At 41.3% G+C, this 15,036-nt stretch overlaps 1 protein-coding gene across 2 annotated transcripts in view; it reads right to left on the bottom strand.

Annotated features, from left to right (window-relative positions):
• Positions 1-10,409: 10,409 nt before the first annotated feature.
• The window catches only part of LOC145460133 (uncharacterized), a 9,507-nt gene continuing 4,880 nt past the window's right edge, over positions 10,410-15,036 (bottom strand). For both annotated transcript variants that reach the window (XM_081444867.1, XM_081444866.1), the window contains 3 exons: positions 14,653-14,796; positions 13,264-13,580; positions 10,410-12,884 (listed from right to left, as the gene is read on the bottom strand). In XM_081444867.1, coding sequence (XP_081300993.1) covers positions 12,843-12,884; positions 13,264-13,580; positions 14,653-14,796 — 503 coding nt within the window. In that variant the 3' untranslated portion in view covers positions 10,410-12,842. The remainder of the gene's footprint in view (positions 12,885-13,263; positions 13,581-14,652; positions 14,797-15,036) is intronic.

Raw genomic sequence — 15,036 nt, forward strand, 5'->3', positions numbered from 1 at the left:
TCCCTACGCTTTACCCTAATAGGCCTCTGTGTTATTCTAATGAACTGATGCTGAGCTCCCTCGAGGGGGGTGGTGAGAGAGACCCTGCGAACGAGGTCGAGACGATTCGGCCGTTAGTTTTTCCTCTTAAGTGTCTTCCTCCTCTACTTCCTCCCCTTCTCTATAAAAATTTAACGATCCTCCCCCCTCCACCCCCCCCTCCCCCCGTAAGAGGTGTTTGCTAAATACCGAAGAAGCCAAACACCGGGAGTTCCTAAGAATACTTCCGCCAAGTGCAGTTGTTAGTAAAATACTTCAGAAGCGCCGAGTTTGGAGCTTTTCCGCGCACGAGTGGGAAAGGTATATCTAGTCCCATGTCTTCGCACCCGCACGGTAGCATACACAGTTTCAGGTTCTTTAGGTCACCCTCCATCGCCAAGGCGCAGGAGTCTTGCTGGTCGTGTACCAAAGGATGCTGGAGCTGGAGTATTTCTACAACTTCCTTTGCCTGACTAAAATTTCTCTCCTCTTCAGATGTCTGAACATGCATCTCATCAGGATCACTTTGGCGCATTGCGGCACTTAGGTGAGAGAAAAACTAGCACCTGAAAAAGACGAATATTATAAGGATCCCGGGCACTGCGCATTCCCGCGCCACCAGTTCGGTGTCAACCTTTCGGCCTGTCGTTTGACCAACGCGGAATTTTGCGATACGATACGATTGCTGCTTGTCACTGACTGCCCTGAGAGCCCAAACCTTTTTTAAAACAACGAGGGCTTCCTGGTGACCTATTGTGGCTTTGAGTTAAGCGCCAACGCCTGCTCCAAGCAAGGTTTGTAGCACATTTTGGCTAAGTCCATAAGGGAATAGCTTTCCAGGAACTGAGTACATTTCTCCAGCGACAAGTGCCTCTCTAAAGTAGACAGCCTATAAAAGACACGAATGCAGCGGCCTTGAAGACATCAATACACCCCTACCGTGCATGGTTACTATCTATGGAAACCTCACCAGACACTTCCTCGGTCACACCCGTTGATAATGGCACTGATGTTAAGGTCGCAGTCACTCTTCTCGGTTAAGCATGGCAAATTGACTGACTTGACTCGTGGCTCCCGGCCACGCCCATCTAGTAGTATATCACCCCAGTATGTGTCGAAAGAAAACTTGAGATTCTCTCAAATACGATTAACATTACAACCAGACCGACTGCGTGTTGGACAACGCTAAATTACAATGTGCAACAGGCTTTTCCGGTTTAACTGTTTTTCCACCTGTCCACGGTCAATGCAATATGCGCGCCAACGGTTAATTGACTCAGCGGAGCTACACTCAAAATTATTTAGCTTAGTGACCCCTATGATACTTCGAGAATCATCTAGTGTTTCAGTGTTGGCGTTAAGAGCTGGAGACCACTTAATCTTCCACGGCATACAGATATCCGAAATTTCCGGGAATACCCTCTCCCCCCTCCCCCCTCCCCGACTGTAGCTACAACTAAGAGCCATTCAAAAACAAGAAATAATTGTTGCTCGATAGGACAGCTTTAACAAGCGCATTTCAATCTACTGTCACTACTTTAAACTTGTAGTCGGTTTATGTAAATTGCGAAATGTTGAACATTTGCGCAAGAGCAGTGAAAGCGTGACTGGGCTGCTCGTACGGTTGTCTGACAACTTTTACTGAGTCTCGAATATCAGCCACGCAGCATGGTTGCCGATATAATAAATACAGATTCATGAGGCCCCTGATTCTTACAGCAGAAAGCTTGGGCTCTTTAAGGCAATGCGGAGTGGTATCGAGGGGAATCGACGGCTTTTAGGTATGTTTTCTGTAACATTTTCGGGTTAAATTAGTCGTATTAATATTTTGTTTATTTGTTTCGGGTCAGACCGTTTCACATCTTGTTTCTAATTTATATAGGCGAAATTTATTTGGAACTTGCCACTACACTTTTAAACTTACACTTTTGATGACCTCGGTTTGATTTTGTTGTTGTACCGGTAATACATTGCCGGATTAACCTCTCGACTTCTTGAACTTGAACGGAGATTGGCTGTTTACCAAATTAGAATAAGGGCGCGATTTTGATTTGCTTCAAGATATTTCAACTCGATTAATTTACAGTCCTTTAACGTCCTTGATGCTAAAAAGCATTCCAAGTCGACCCATTATTGTGTCTTAACGAACTTAAAGCGTTTTGGTGAATCGAAAACATTAAGGTTCCAGGAAATCTCTTGCGTTTGTTATGACAACCATTCACGTGTTGTTGACATGAAGGAAATACACGCGATGACAAACTAGACATGACGGCGGACACGAAATTAAACAAAGTTAACGCGCAATGGTTCGAAAACGTCTGAAAACAGTTTTTATGCAGTGGACATTATGTTTCTACTGATAGCAGTGAATTGACGGGATTCTAATTAATGATAGCCTTTTACTTTCGCAATTGAAATTGATTTGTCTCTGGTTCGTGCATAATTATTGTGTTATTTGCGCCCAACACATTGACATAGACAGGGAAATACTGCGAGTTCGAGCATAAAACTTGGCATGGTATATCTTAAATAATGATATTTTAAGGCTGTAAAGTAAAATAATCGGAAAGTGAGGTACCAGATGCATTTTTTCGCTGTTAAACATGACCTATATTTTGCCGTTATTTTTCACACGCTTCATAGCTGTTTTTAAAATGGTTCGGAAAACCACTATATCAACATATCTGAGATTAGTTTAAAGCGAGGAATAAATTAGAGTGGTTGTTCCATATTTGTGTGAAGTTTGAAGTCAATTGAGTTTATTTTAAGACTTAAGCAGCGCTTCGTCCTCGCACCTTATTTCGGTCATTTTATTACACGAAAAACCGCACTTTGACCGCGCTGTCAAATTTTCGCGAATTTCTGAAAAATAAAAATTCGCTGGAACCTCTAAATATGATTTTTAGAATTAGGTCACCTAAGGGTATCTTTGGGCAAAATATGAGCGATTTGTCAAATGGGACGTTGACCGGCGTTTCTCGATCCTAACAGTCAGCCATTCTTAAAGTTTTCTTCTTTGCCATATAATAAACATCTTATTAACCGAGCTAAGTCGGTCTGTATGGGAGAATCTTGACCTCGGTCGTGTGTACAGACCTCACTGCGTTCGGTCTGTACTCACGACCTCGGTCAAGATTCTCCCATACAGACCTCCAGTTCGGTTAATAAGAGCTAAATATAGTCCATGGGCCAGGACCCTGGAAAGAGTCATTTGGTACGAAAACGAGGGACAAATTCTAACACTTATTTTTAACAACGTTGATTTCTCTAGGTTATTTTGGTGTATGATAACCATGCCAAAGGAGTAGCTTTACTAGGATTATCACGTGATTAAATGACGTCACTCGGTTTGGCTGAATAAGCAGAATTGGTAAAAAGATGCCTAATAATATTTAAATGCAAACCTGAAAATGTTACATACATTGATTTTTGGTTATTGCAAACTTCAAACGCAGTTTTCAGACCTAATTCCAATAACTTATACATGACTTATAGGAATTATCCCTGAATGGTTTCCATGGCAACGCTTGTCAATTTATAAATATGAACAATAAGACGGAAAATGTGAAAAAAAAAAGTGCTCTTGTAAATTGCATTGGTTACCTTCGAACGCTCGTCCTAAACTACATTGACTCCTCTTGCTTCGTTTGGTATATGATAGCCATGTCAAATGAGTAGCTAGCTATTCCAGGCTTATCACGTGATCAATTGCAAATGACTCGGTTAGGCTGAACAGATAGAACTGGTACAAATGTGATTACTACGGTCAAGTACAAGCAAATGCAAATACAATCATGTTACATACACTGGTTTTTAGTTATTGAAAATCTCAAACGTTTTCAGAGCTTATGTGAACAACTTATTTTTAACTTAAAGAAATTGTTCCTGGATGGTTTCCATGGCTAAACTTGCCAAATGTTAAATATGAATAATTATTCAGGATATAAGAAACTGCTTGTGCATGTGTTACATTGATGATTAAAGTTAGATTTCTTCGTCTTCTTCGCTGTCATCTGAGACAAACTCCTCGATAGAATCTTCACATCTGTTGTCACAGTCTAATAGCTTGCACACATCCGTGCACTTCAAACCATTTGCTAGGCAACTGCAGGTAGCAAGTTGACATGACCTTGTACACGAGCAAGACAGTAGTTTTGGCACGGTTGTAGGGGCTGGGTCACCGCTCATCACCAGTCAATGACAAAGTGATCACCGTCTTCGCGCCAGCCAAAACCAATGGGGTTCGCGTCCCTTGGCAGCTTTGCAGACTTCGCTTCCAAATGACTGCTTGGATGTTTGCGCGAACCGCATGCTTGAACAAGCAGTCGACACAAGGTGGTAATTGGGAGGAGTCGATGTTACCCTTCTTGGTGCAGAATAACCTGCACCTCAGCTCATTAATGTTATCAGTATCATTATCAGCTATCAGTAGAGCTTACATGTATACTCTTGAAGGCTCTGAAAAAGCATATCTGATAGAACCCATTTCATCCCCAGCTGCTTAAAACATTTCTTGGTAAGATGTCTGTTGCTTGACAAGTCGTAGGGCTCTTATCTTTTCCCTTCCAGCGAAGGCACTCACTGTGTCACAACCAATGAAAGCATGCATACCACTTGGGCATTTGCAAAGTTCTTCTCCTACGGCTGCCACCACACTGGAGATACTGACATATCTAGTTCTTGTCTGCGCTCCACACTTGGCATACATGGATGCGGAATAAAGCAATTAAACGCCAGCCAAAGTAAGAACACGTCTGTATCTTCTGATGCCACAACCACCGCCTTGTAGCGTGATTTAGCTGCATGAGCTGCATTTCTTTGGAAGCCTGGTATCAGCCTGGCAATAAGCCTGGTATCAGCTTCTTCCTGTGTGGAGTTGAGCTCTTTAACTATATTGGCAGCTTGTGAGGTAATCTCGTAACAGTCACGTTCGCACGAAAAGTGACCTTGCTTGTCGACTTTGTTCTGTATTAATCCCCTTTCCATCCCTTTACCACAAACTCTGTGAAGGCCTTTTTATTCTTTGGATTCAAAAGGAATTTTCTCCACTGCTGCACCTTGTGTTCGGATGCGTCCGCATGTAGTCGCACTAAGACCCTTAACAGGTTTTTTCTTCGTGCGTTTTCAGGAGCTTTTTGGCGGGTAACTTCTACAAATCTCCTAGAACGAGGGCGGTAACCATCTTCTGCATTGTAAATGGGAAGATTTTCTGCATCCAGTGCCTCAACACTCCTCTTTTTGGTCTGAACTATCTGCGTTGATGGTTCCGGGAGAAGTTGTGGTCCGAAATGCCTCGCCTGCACCGCTATTCCATTTACTCTATGCGATGTTCCTTCTCCCAATAACGTTTCTTCTAGGAGGTCAATGTTATCCCATGCCAAAGTAGTGCCACCATGAGGCTGGATGTTATCTGGCAATGGAATTTCACTTGTTGATGTCATTTTTTTACGGCACAGTGCAGTGTTGATTTCTTCAAGCTGGGAATAGGCGATTCCGTGGCCGCAACGATTAAGCATTTGGATGAGTTCAACGTTATCTGTCAGGGTTTTCACAGCAAAACATCACATCTAAACATCAGATCTTGGGCGAAGGATTTCATCAACCTCTGCACTCTTGGATGACAGTTTTTATCTGGCCACTCTTTTTTTCCAGTCAGATATGTTTGCAAGAACGAACCCTACTCTTTGGGAACATCCATTGCGCTCTTCGCGAGATCTGAAGGGCGTGGAGACTATGAGATTTTGTTTTCTGTTCTTTGAATAGCTTCGCGAATGCCAGTAGCAGCCCGGTTTATATTTGAGCTCCGATAAGACTGGCTTGCATTGTCCTGTTTTTCCAGAAGAAGGGTTGTCATGTATTTGGCTACATGAAGTGTGTCAAATTGGCGGGAACTATGAAGACACTGGCGGTTTCTAACAAATTTTGAAAGAGGAGGACATCGCCAAATTCTGCCTGGAGATTCTGTCTGGTGTGTTTTTTTGTGGATAACTTGATTTCTTCAACAACCAAAGCCGTGAGATACGTACGATAAAAAGTAGTTCCGTCATTTCAGTTAATCTGGCTATTTTCTCGTTTGTAAGAACATCCAATCTGATGTAATCATCTGATGTAAGCATCTGGTAAGCTTCTGACTTGAGATTAGCATACTCATCTTCTCAGCGATTCACCACAGCCATCGGAAGCCACAGTTAGACTTGCCTCAGCCCCAGTAGACCCCTTCAAGCATGTCCTGTGGTAACAAGCTTCAACTGTTACGATTTCACGCGACGCAATTGCCAGAATCCTGCTGTCCTTCTTTTCCATGGCTGATTTTCTAATTGAGTGATCTGCACGCAAATCTCCGCATTGTTCCAAGGGTTCCCGATTTCTCGTTCCCTTAAGATTCTTCTTTTCAGAGAATATGCAGAGATGTTCGTAAGTTGTGCTGGTGCATGGTAGGGGACTGTCGGATCGAGGTCCTCTTAGCTGCCGTTGGTTGTTGGTCGTCAGTTCAGCTTGCTACTTTGAAATTGTTTCCAAGAGCTTTCTCATGGTAAACATGCTACGACATTTTCTGTGATAGTAAATGTTGGGATTTCTCCTTCATTTAGTGTCCAGCAATATCAAGGTGTTTGTGTTTACGAACAGCAGCTGCTCGCCTCTTACAAGTGTACTCCAGGACTCCTCATCTTTTGGTCTAACTAGTTCCGTATCACGGTCAGTACAGTGAATAATACATGCACAACTGGACTGTTCTGAACGTGATCGCTCTTGATCGATGTTTTGTTCTTCAGGCGTCACATTTCCTCTTTTTGTGCCACCTATTCAGTCATGCAAGGTTCTACGACAAAAAGACTTAAAGGTTTTAAAAAGCCATTTTTAAACTGGTTTAATTTAGGCACTGAAGTTTGTATTTATTTATTCAGGTGTTCGTTCCTCACCATAAATGATTTTATATAAACAACAAAAACAGTATAAAAGACCATCCGCACTGTCATTGTAAATTACCGTAGCCACTATACATGAATGAAATCATCTTTAGCAATGTATGAAATGACCCTCACATCAGAGGAAAACTATTATTTAATATCATTTTCCTTTTGATGCATTTCAAACTCCATATTTTTCAAAAGCTCTCATTATGTCATCTACTGCTACACCTTTCGTATAAAATGAGGAATGATATATACTCGAATGCCTATTTCGAGGATCTGTATGTTTCTTGTCAAAAATCGACACTATCAGCTTAATATTTAGTTTACTGATTTCTCTAAATGTTTACCTAGATGCTTACTGTTTATTTATCCCCTGAGAACGCTTCTCGTTTCTATAAGGAACCAAAATTTTAGCACAAATTAGCCCTACAGACCTGTCAAGAATGCCACCATCTTGGATTTACCTATGATGCAATGTGAATGACACCGATGGTTGTTTTTTTTATTTTTTTGTGTAATCCTGACACAAATTTCTACTTCTAACAACTTCGAGGAGAAATAAAAATGGTTTCCCTTTTTTCAGATATTTAAAGTACTGATAAAACGATCGTGACCATATGTTTAGAGGATCTTCTCCTGAGCCTCGTTTCCATGCTGAAGCTATTTTTTTTGCGAAATTTTAAATTAAGAAATCTCACGCAAAGCTACTCATTCAGAAAGGTTATCATACAAATTTGAAAACAACTCATCCAGTAGTATCTGCTGATAACACTTAGGTTTCGTCCTTAGGTTTGGTACCGAAAAGTGGTCTGGCCCATGGACTAATATGGGCTATATAGGTATGTGCGGCCCCAAGGGTATGGTTTTTCAGCTGTTTTGGTCATAAATAGGCTATCGATTTTAGCTGATTTTGGCCATTTTGGTCATAAATAGCGTATGGTTTTTGCACTCTAACCTTGATATGGGTTCAGTTTTAAAAAGAAGCCACTTTTTCATCATTATCGAAAAGAAAATCAACAAAAGCCCTTCACAAATTATGTTTACGGTAATTTAACATTTGTCTGAACTAGGGAACTAATTATAACGCAGGTCTGAAGCAGGGTTTTGATTTAAGGGTTAGGCCATAAATAGAGTTTCGAATTTTTGGTCAGGTCATACATAGGGTAAGGAATATCGCAGATTTTGGTCATAAATAGGGTAAGGGTTTTGGGAAGCGGGCCGCACACCCCCACCCGATTTTTCTGGGAGTACCCCCCCCCCCAAGGTTCATTAGTAACCAATTATTCACTAAGGGTGTCTAGTTGAATGTTGTATTATCAATCTGAATGAAACACACTCCATAATTTAAGAACGGTTTCCGCTAAAAAAAAATTGATTCCTTTTTTTTGTATATATTGATCAATACAGGTATATATGTAGTCGAAATTTGCGAAATCTGCCGCGGAATTATTATAAAGACTATTCTACAAGCGACGAGCTAGTCCCTGTTTCATGTTAATTCTGCAGCTGCCACTTTGTACAATACTCCGCCAAAAGAAACGCGGTCAGCGAATCAGCAGGAGCAGTGACACTTTTGATAAGATCGAGGCGGTTATATAGAGGCCGTAAAGCATCTTGATTTTACGTCACAATGCCTTGAAACAGTCAAAGCGATCGGAAAGAAATACATGCACAATTACATGTACTGAGCGGTGAGAGGCTCATAATGGGGGTTTAGTCTGACGGCGGTAAAAAATCCGCTTTTTGACGGTGTACAGTAAGCCCTTTGATTTTTAAACTATGACGTCGCTTTCCTTACGACAAAACGTCAGCAAGCTAAATATCAGAGCGTATTATACAGTAAATTGTCGTGTTTCCCCTTATCGTTCTATTTGGCAGCTGCAAGAAGGATTGCTATTCTAAAAATCAAGTCTTAACTCTATGGTTTCACAGATGATAGGGCATTTTATCATTGTGCGAGAGCGTCTGTCAGTTTCTAATGAGTTGCACCAATTTATGCGTGCAAACTATTCTTCATGTTTACGATATTTCGCGCATCCTTTTCAAATGATTTCTTATAATTTGGACTCTGCCATGTAATTTCAGTTGTATGCGGCCGTAACAAGACACACCGTGAACGCATAGTTAACTCTAACAATGTGGTGAGGCTCCATGCCTCGTTTGCATTTCTTTAAACTTTCAATGTAACGCCGAACAGTAAACTGAGAAATACTCGGTTCAAAGAGCTTGAGAGGTCGACTGTTTGATCTTCAAAAGGATTGAACAATAGCTCATTACAAAGCTACTAACGCATCCCGTTGATCCTTACAAGTTATTATAACAATTACAACGCATCTTTATCTTCATCTTTAAACCCATATATCAACCGATTCGAAAAGGACTCATTGTAACTTTCTACGAAAAATAGCAATTTCTCCGGGTGAGTTTAAAACGCTCTAGTGTCTCTCTTTTCAATTTTATTCAAAGAGTGGCTGTACTCGATATTTTTTTTCTTGCCACTGCGTCGGTATCATTGTCGACAAAAACAGACGAGTTCAAGAGAACTTTAGTAAACAATTAAAACTTGAGGCTGGAAAGGGGAAAATAGACCGCGCACGATGGGGGAGGGGAAAGGCCCTGGGAGGGAACTCTATTGAAACCCCTAAAACTCCGTCTTTCTTCAGTATCCTGTATATCTCGTTCGGCTGTCGTGTGCTCAAATCAGGGTACTGCTGTGTAGTATAATCCGTCAGATATTTTCGCTCGCACGTAATTGGTCTACACAAGTCACGTAACTGAATATGTCCCAGCTAAAATAAAAACAAGGCAATACATGAAAAGGGAATGATTCATTTTAGATAGCTCTGTGTAGTACAATCTCTTAATTCCAGTTGTTCTTTAAGCTTTTTGGACAGATTATTTCCAAACACAAATTCCAATTTTACCAGAGGACCCGCATGAAAATCAGGTAAGGCTGATGTGGCTTTCTCTCTAAATATTGTAATTTATTTATCCATTTAAAAAAAAACTTTAGTATCTCATAATACTCAACAAATAGTTCTCATAGTTAATAATCAACAATTTGAAATCTACTACACTGGCTTATTTATTAATTGATTCATTCATTATCTAATCATTTTTTCGTTAGTTATTCCTTTAATTAGCTGCCGATTTATTCATACATCTTCTAGAGAAACAGGACTGTCCTTGCCTTAAATCTTAAGTTGACAGAAGACGTCCCTTGCAAGTAAACAAGGAACCTTTCCCCTCATCTTGTTTTTCTTGCTTTTCTTGTTCGCGTTCTCGTTTTTCTTGTTAACATCTCCGTTCTACGTGGTACCATAATTCGACAGCTAAGATAAAGATTAAGAAACAATACTTTCATTCTAGTTGCGATGAAACGTGGACCGTTTGAACAGCCAACATCAACTGTAATGATCGAATATACGCTGGTGCATTAAATGACGAAGAAACATTTGAAATTTTCCAAACAATAATCTTAGTAGCTAGGCGCGCAAAATTGACACAAGAATTTTAAACACCTTCTAGTTATCGCGATAAGTCTTTATAGCGACTTTGTGTCAAATCATACGTCATGTATAATTCAATTTAATCGGGGTAATGACTTCTAATCAGGTTCCCCGAGGGAAGATAGTACGGAAGGATGTTATACTTTTACTGCGAGCAGTCTCTCTTTTGCGCATGCTCGAATTAAAAATTCCGCGGAAAAGAGCGTAAAGAAGAACGCAACGCAAGCGAGCGAACGGACGTGTGCGAGCGTGCATGACATTTCACGCTCGCGGTCACGCTCGCAGGCTCACTTGTTTTGCGTTCTTCCCCAGGGACTTCCGAGCAAAAGAGAGATTTCTCGCAGTCTAGAGGGATGTGAGCTTGGCCAGAGAATAACTAATGAAGGAAAACTAATTGGAATGACATGGCGTGACATGGAAAGCCGTGGCGCAACGGGACGTGACATGACATAATATGGCTTGACATGAGATGACATGACATGACAGCTGAACTATCGGGATTGCTGTCTTACAGCAGATAGCTTCTTATTGCTTCCTTAGGCTGCGACTGACAGATTGCGACATCTCTTAATGGGCAATATTCAAGATGATTACTCAGTGTTGAAGAATAGCTTTTCTTTCTGTTGCTATTTTGTTCTTTGTCCCTCAAGACTTCAAGATGTTTTCAACTGTCTGTGGCTTCCAGAGCCTGGCTTTTTTTCCTACTCGGAGGCGATAGGGTCTAAAAGTACTCACGAGTGACCACGAGTGACCACGAGTGACCACGAGTGACCACGAGTGACCACGAATGACCACGAGTGACCACGAGTGACCACGAGTAAGGTTACATCAATAAATGTCAGTGATGTTATTAAAAGTAAAAACGTAAATTTCATTGTAAGGTCGTTTCATCAAATAATGACATATCCACCAAACTGAGGCTATTTACTGGTGTAGTAATCAGAGATTACAGCAGTGGCTGTGCGTCCACAATTCGATTGTTCAGTTCCTTTACAAATATTGGCTGTTCAAATATGTTCTTTGATGCTTATTACGTGACCTTTTTCATTTGTGAAAGCGAAGAAAAATCCGAGATTTTACGAAACGAAGTGAGGCTCAAAACTTTTGCGTGTTTTGTTTGATTAAATAAGAGTTAACGATCTGCAAGTCAAGTTGAACTAGCAATGAATAGATTAAAAACTTGTAAAACTATAAACTTGTAAGAAACTCTAAACTTCCAGGAGAAGCATTTCTTTAAACTTTTTTGTCGAAACTGAACGTTCAATTTCAGAACGCCAACGCTTGTAACAAATATTTCTTGACATAGTTTATAGTCAAAGGGCGCATCGCCAAAAATTTTACTTTGCATTTGTATTTTTTTAAAATTGCTCGAATTTACGACGTCTTGTTTTCAAAAATGAAAACTGTTAAATTAGTAATGAATAAACCATTCTGATCACAAATCACGGCCTTTTGGGCAAGCTACACAACTCGGAAGAATGTTTGACTCCTGACAACTTATCATAGCCATTTGCCGAGCTACAACTCGCAAAATTTATTTTTCAATTCACATTTTGGGTTTCCCTTTCATTCCATGATATGCAATCTGCAATATTTTGTCCACATGCCACGATTGTGAACACCTCCAAAGGAGTAGGGGGAAGACATAGAGAAGATGCACCTCTTCTAAACTGAGTCGCTAAAAATCATCGGACGTGTTCTAGTTAAACTAGCTGCGTTCACGTGGTGTAACGCAATCCTAGTCCAGTCCGTTCAAAATTTTTTGGGACGACCGTGTTCATCCATGTCCTCCTTGTACTGTAGCAGGGGCAAATAACAACATGAGTGCGAGCACACAGTCACGAGTTAGATCCGATGGCACTGCGTATGAATAACGCAAAGTGCTAGCTACAGTTTGGCGCCGTGATTTTCGACTACAAGTACGTAACTGAGCATGAATGCTTTGCAACTCGGTGTTGAGAAAATATATACATAGTCCGCGCCTGAAGTTTCGAGCCTCACTTCGTTTGATAAAACCGCTCGGATTTTTCTTCGCTTTCAGCCTGAAAGAACATAAGCTCAACAGCCAATATTTGTAAAGGAACTGAACAATGGAATCATGAACGCACAGCCACTGCTGTAATCTTTGATTACTACACCAGTAAATAGCTTCAGTTTGATGCATATGTCATAATCGTGATGAAATGATCTTACAACGACGTCATAATGACGTAATAATAACATTATTGACAGTTTTTGAAGTAATCTCACTCATGGTCACCCATGGTCACTCGTGGTCACTCGTGGTCACTCGTGGTCACCCGTGTTCACTCGTGTTCACTCGTGGTCACTCGTGGTCATTCGTGGTCATTCGTGGTCACTCGTGGTCATTCGTGGTCACTCGTGGTCACTCTAAGTACTTTTAGACCCTATCCTCTGAGGCACAAAGTGGCGTCAAGTATGCCTGCAAAGAGATTAATGAATGAATGAACGAAGGAACGAAGGAAGGAAGGAAGGAAGGAAGGAAAGAACGAACGAAAGAACGAACAAAATAAATGTATGTGAGTTTGTAAGTTTGTCCTAGCTCTTCCGTGTTTTTTCTTTTTAAGTCCTCGAAACCTTAAACTTCGAGGTCGGTCATTTTAGGTATGTGGTATACGGAGGCAGTGCTCGCGCCGATCGATAAGAGCTGTGAAATTGCCTATACACTATTTTTACACTAAAACAATGGTGTTCGTTATATATTTTTTGTTTTTAAATACGGAAGGACGCAATGTTTGAATTTTGGCGAATATAAAATTTGGTGGTTCAAATAAGTTCTAAAAATTGATGTTTTAAATTACCTCTTCATATGAGTCTCTGTCAAACAACCAAAAACTGAATCCTTGTCTGTCGGCAACTTTCGTATCATCTTCCAGTAACTCGCAATCTTTTGTCCCCTCCATGTCTATGACAGTAGCTAAATTAAACGCGCGGCACCGAGGCAGACGTAAACAGAAATCACCGCACTGGGTGAGAGTCAGGACTTTGTAATGTTCTAACACGTGACCGTCTATAGCCTTGTCTGTGTTGTTATCTTGAGAGATGACAAAGTCCTTACGAGAGCAGGATAGGAGATCCTCTGTGGGGTCTGAGGCCGGTGGTGTCCACAATCCATATGCTGAAAAACAATTCAAACTAAAGCTAAAGTGCTAATTATTGGCAGCCACCAGGAGCCCATCACCAGGAGCGTGCAACTACCCCATATTCCTGTCACGGCATTTTCACAGACCGGTCTATTTTGTGTTTGAATTTACCGCGAATTCAGACTCCCGAAGGAACCTCACAAGCACGGACTTAATTTTAAAATAGGAAGGGAATTAGCGTATTTTATTGTGTCGACATGTCCACTTTAGGCCGCCATTTTTTTACCTGTCACGTAGACCGGAACTGACCTATGTCGTGAGAAAAGAAGCCTAAAAATAGACCGCTCTGTAAAAATACCGTGACATAGGCGTAGTATGGAGTTGCACGCTCCTAGTGATGGGCTCTTGTAGCCACCCAGTCATGGCACTAGCCTGAACTCTGAGCCTGAACTGCGTCAGTCACCTCCCACGCTCAGCTTAATCCCATGAGAACGGGAGTTTACAGACATTTCAGGCTATCATGGCATCTGGTTTACACTTCATGCAAAAATGCCTGTTTCTCACTGCTCGGCCTTCCACATCGCCTTTCCTCCGCCTCCATAAAAGGGTGTGTATATTCTTTTATTTTGCTTTGTTTTGTTTTGTTTTGTTTTGCTTTTTTTGGAGGGGGGAGGGGGGTAGGAAGGTTAAGGTGGCCAGGCAGCGTGGTCGAGTGGCTAGGGCGCCGAACTTGAAATCCGGAAGTCACGGGTTCAAGTCCCGCTCTGACCACTAACCTGGAGTTGTTTCACGGTAGACCCTCGTTCAACTCCTCAGTCATGTTTGTAAATATAGCCAACTGGCCTGCCTCGTCTCAAGTTACACGCCTGTGAACTAGCTAGGTGTAGCTAAGCGCATTGACCACTATCATCAACAACATTTAAACGTTTGCTTTTTTAATGGAAGGTAACTGACACCCTATCTTAGGCCTTAGGGGGAGGGTGATCCAATTTGCGCGCTTTTAATATCCAGCGACATGATCGAAAATCGGATTTCCGAATCCAGGCAACATTCAGTGTTCGAACGCAGCCTTACTTTAGCTAATTCCAAGGAGCTACATTTTCTTACCTTGCATTACTGACATATTGAAGCATCCGTTAACTGAGGGGTTCGGATTTTCGCAGCATTCTTTGGTATTGGTACACGTTGAATGGTCAAGATACTCTTTGCAGAAAACAGTGTCATTCGGATAGGATCCGTCAAATTCACAAGCTGCGGGAAAAATTAAAACGTAACAATTCGATTTCCTTTTCTCTCCCAGCGTTCTTTGATGTGGCTTGTCTATACTGACGCCATTCCTATCTTGACGGCAGGGTAAACATATGAACGAACCATGGCTGGACCGAACTCTTCTGATATGCTGGCAAAGCGCACTAAAAAGCTGCGATAAGGTATAAAGATCATTTATGCTCTCTCCATTTCTGGTACTTGTTTTTACTACAAGGCCACGAG

The sequence above is a fragment of the Orbicella franksi genome, chromosome 11 (genome assembly GCF_964199315.1).
Source record: "Orbicella franksi chromosome 11, jaOrbFran1.1, whole genome shotgun sequence".
Lineage (NCBI taxonomy): Eukaryota > Metazoa > Cnidaria > Anthozoa > Scleractinia > Merulinidae > Orbicella > Orbicella franksi.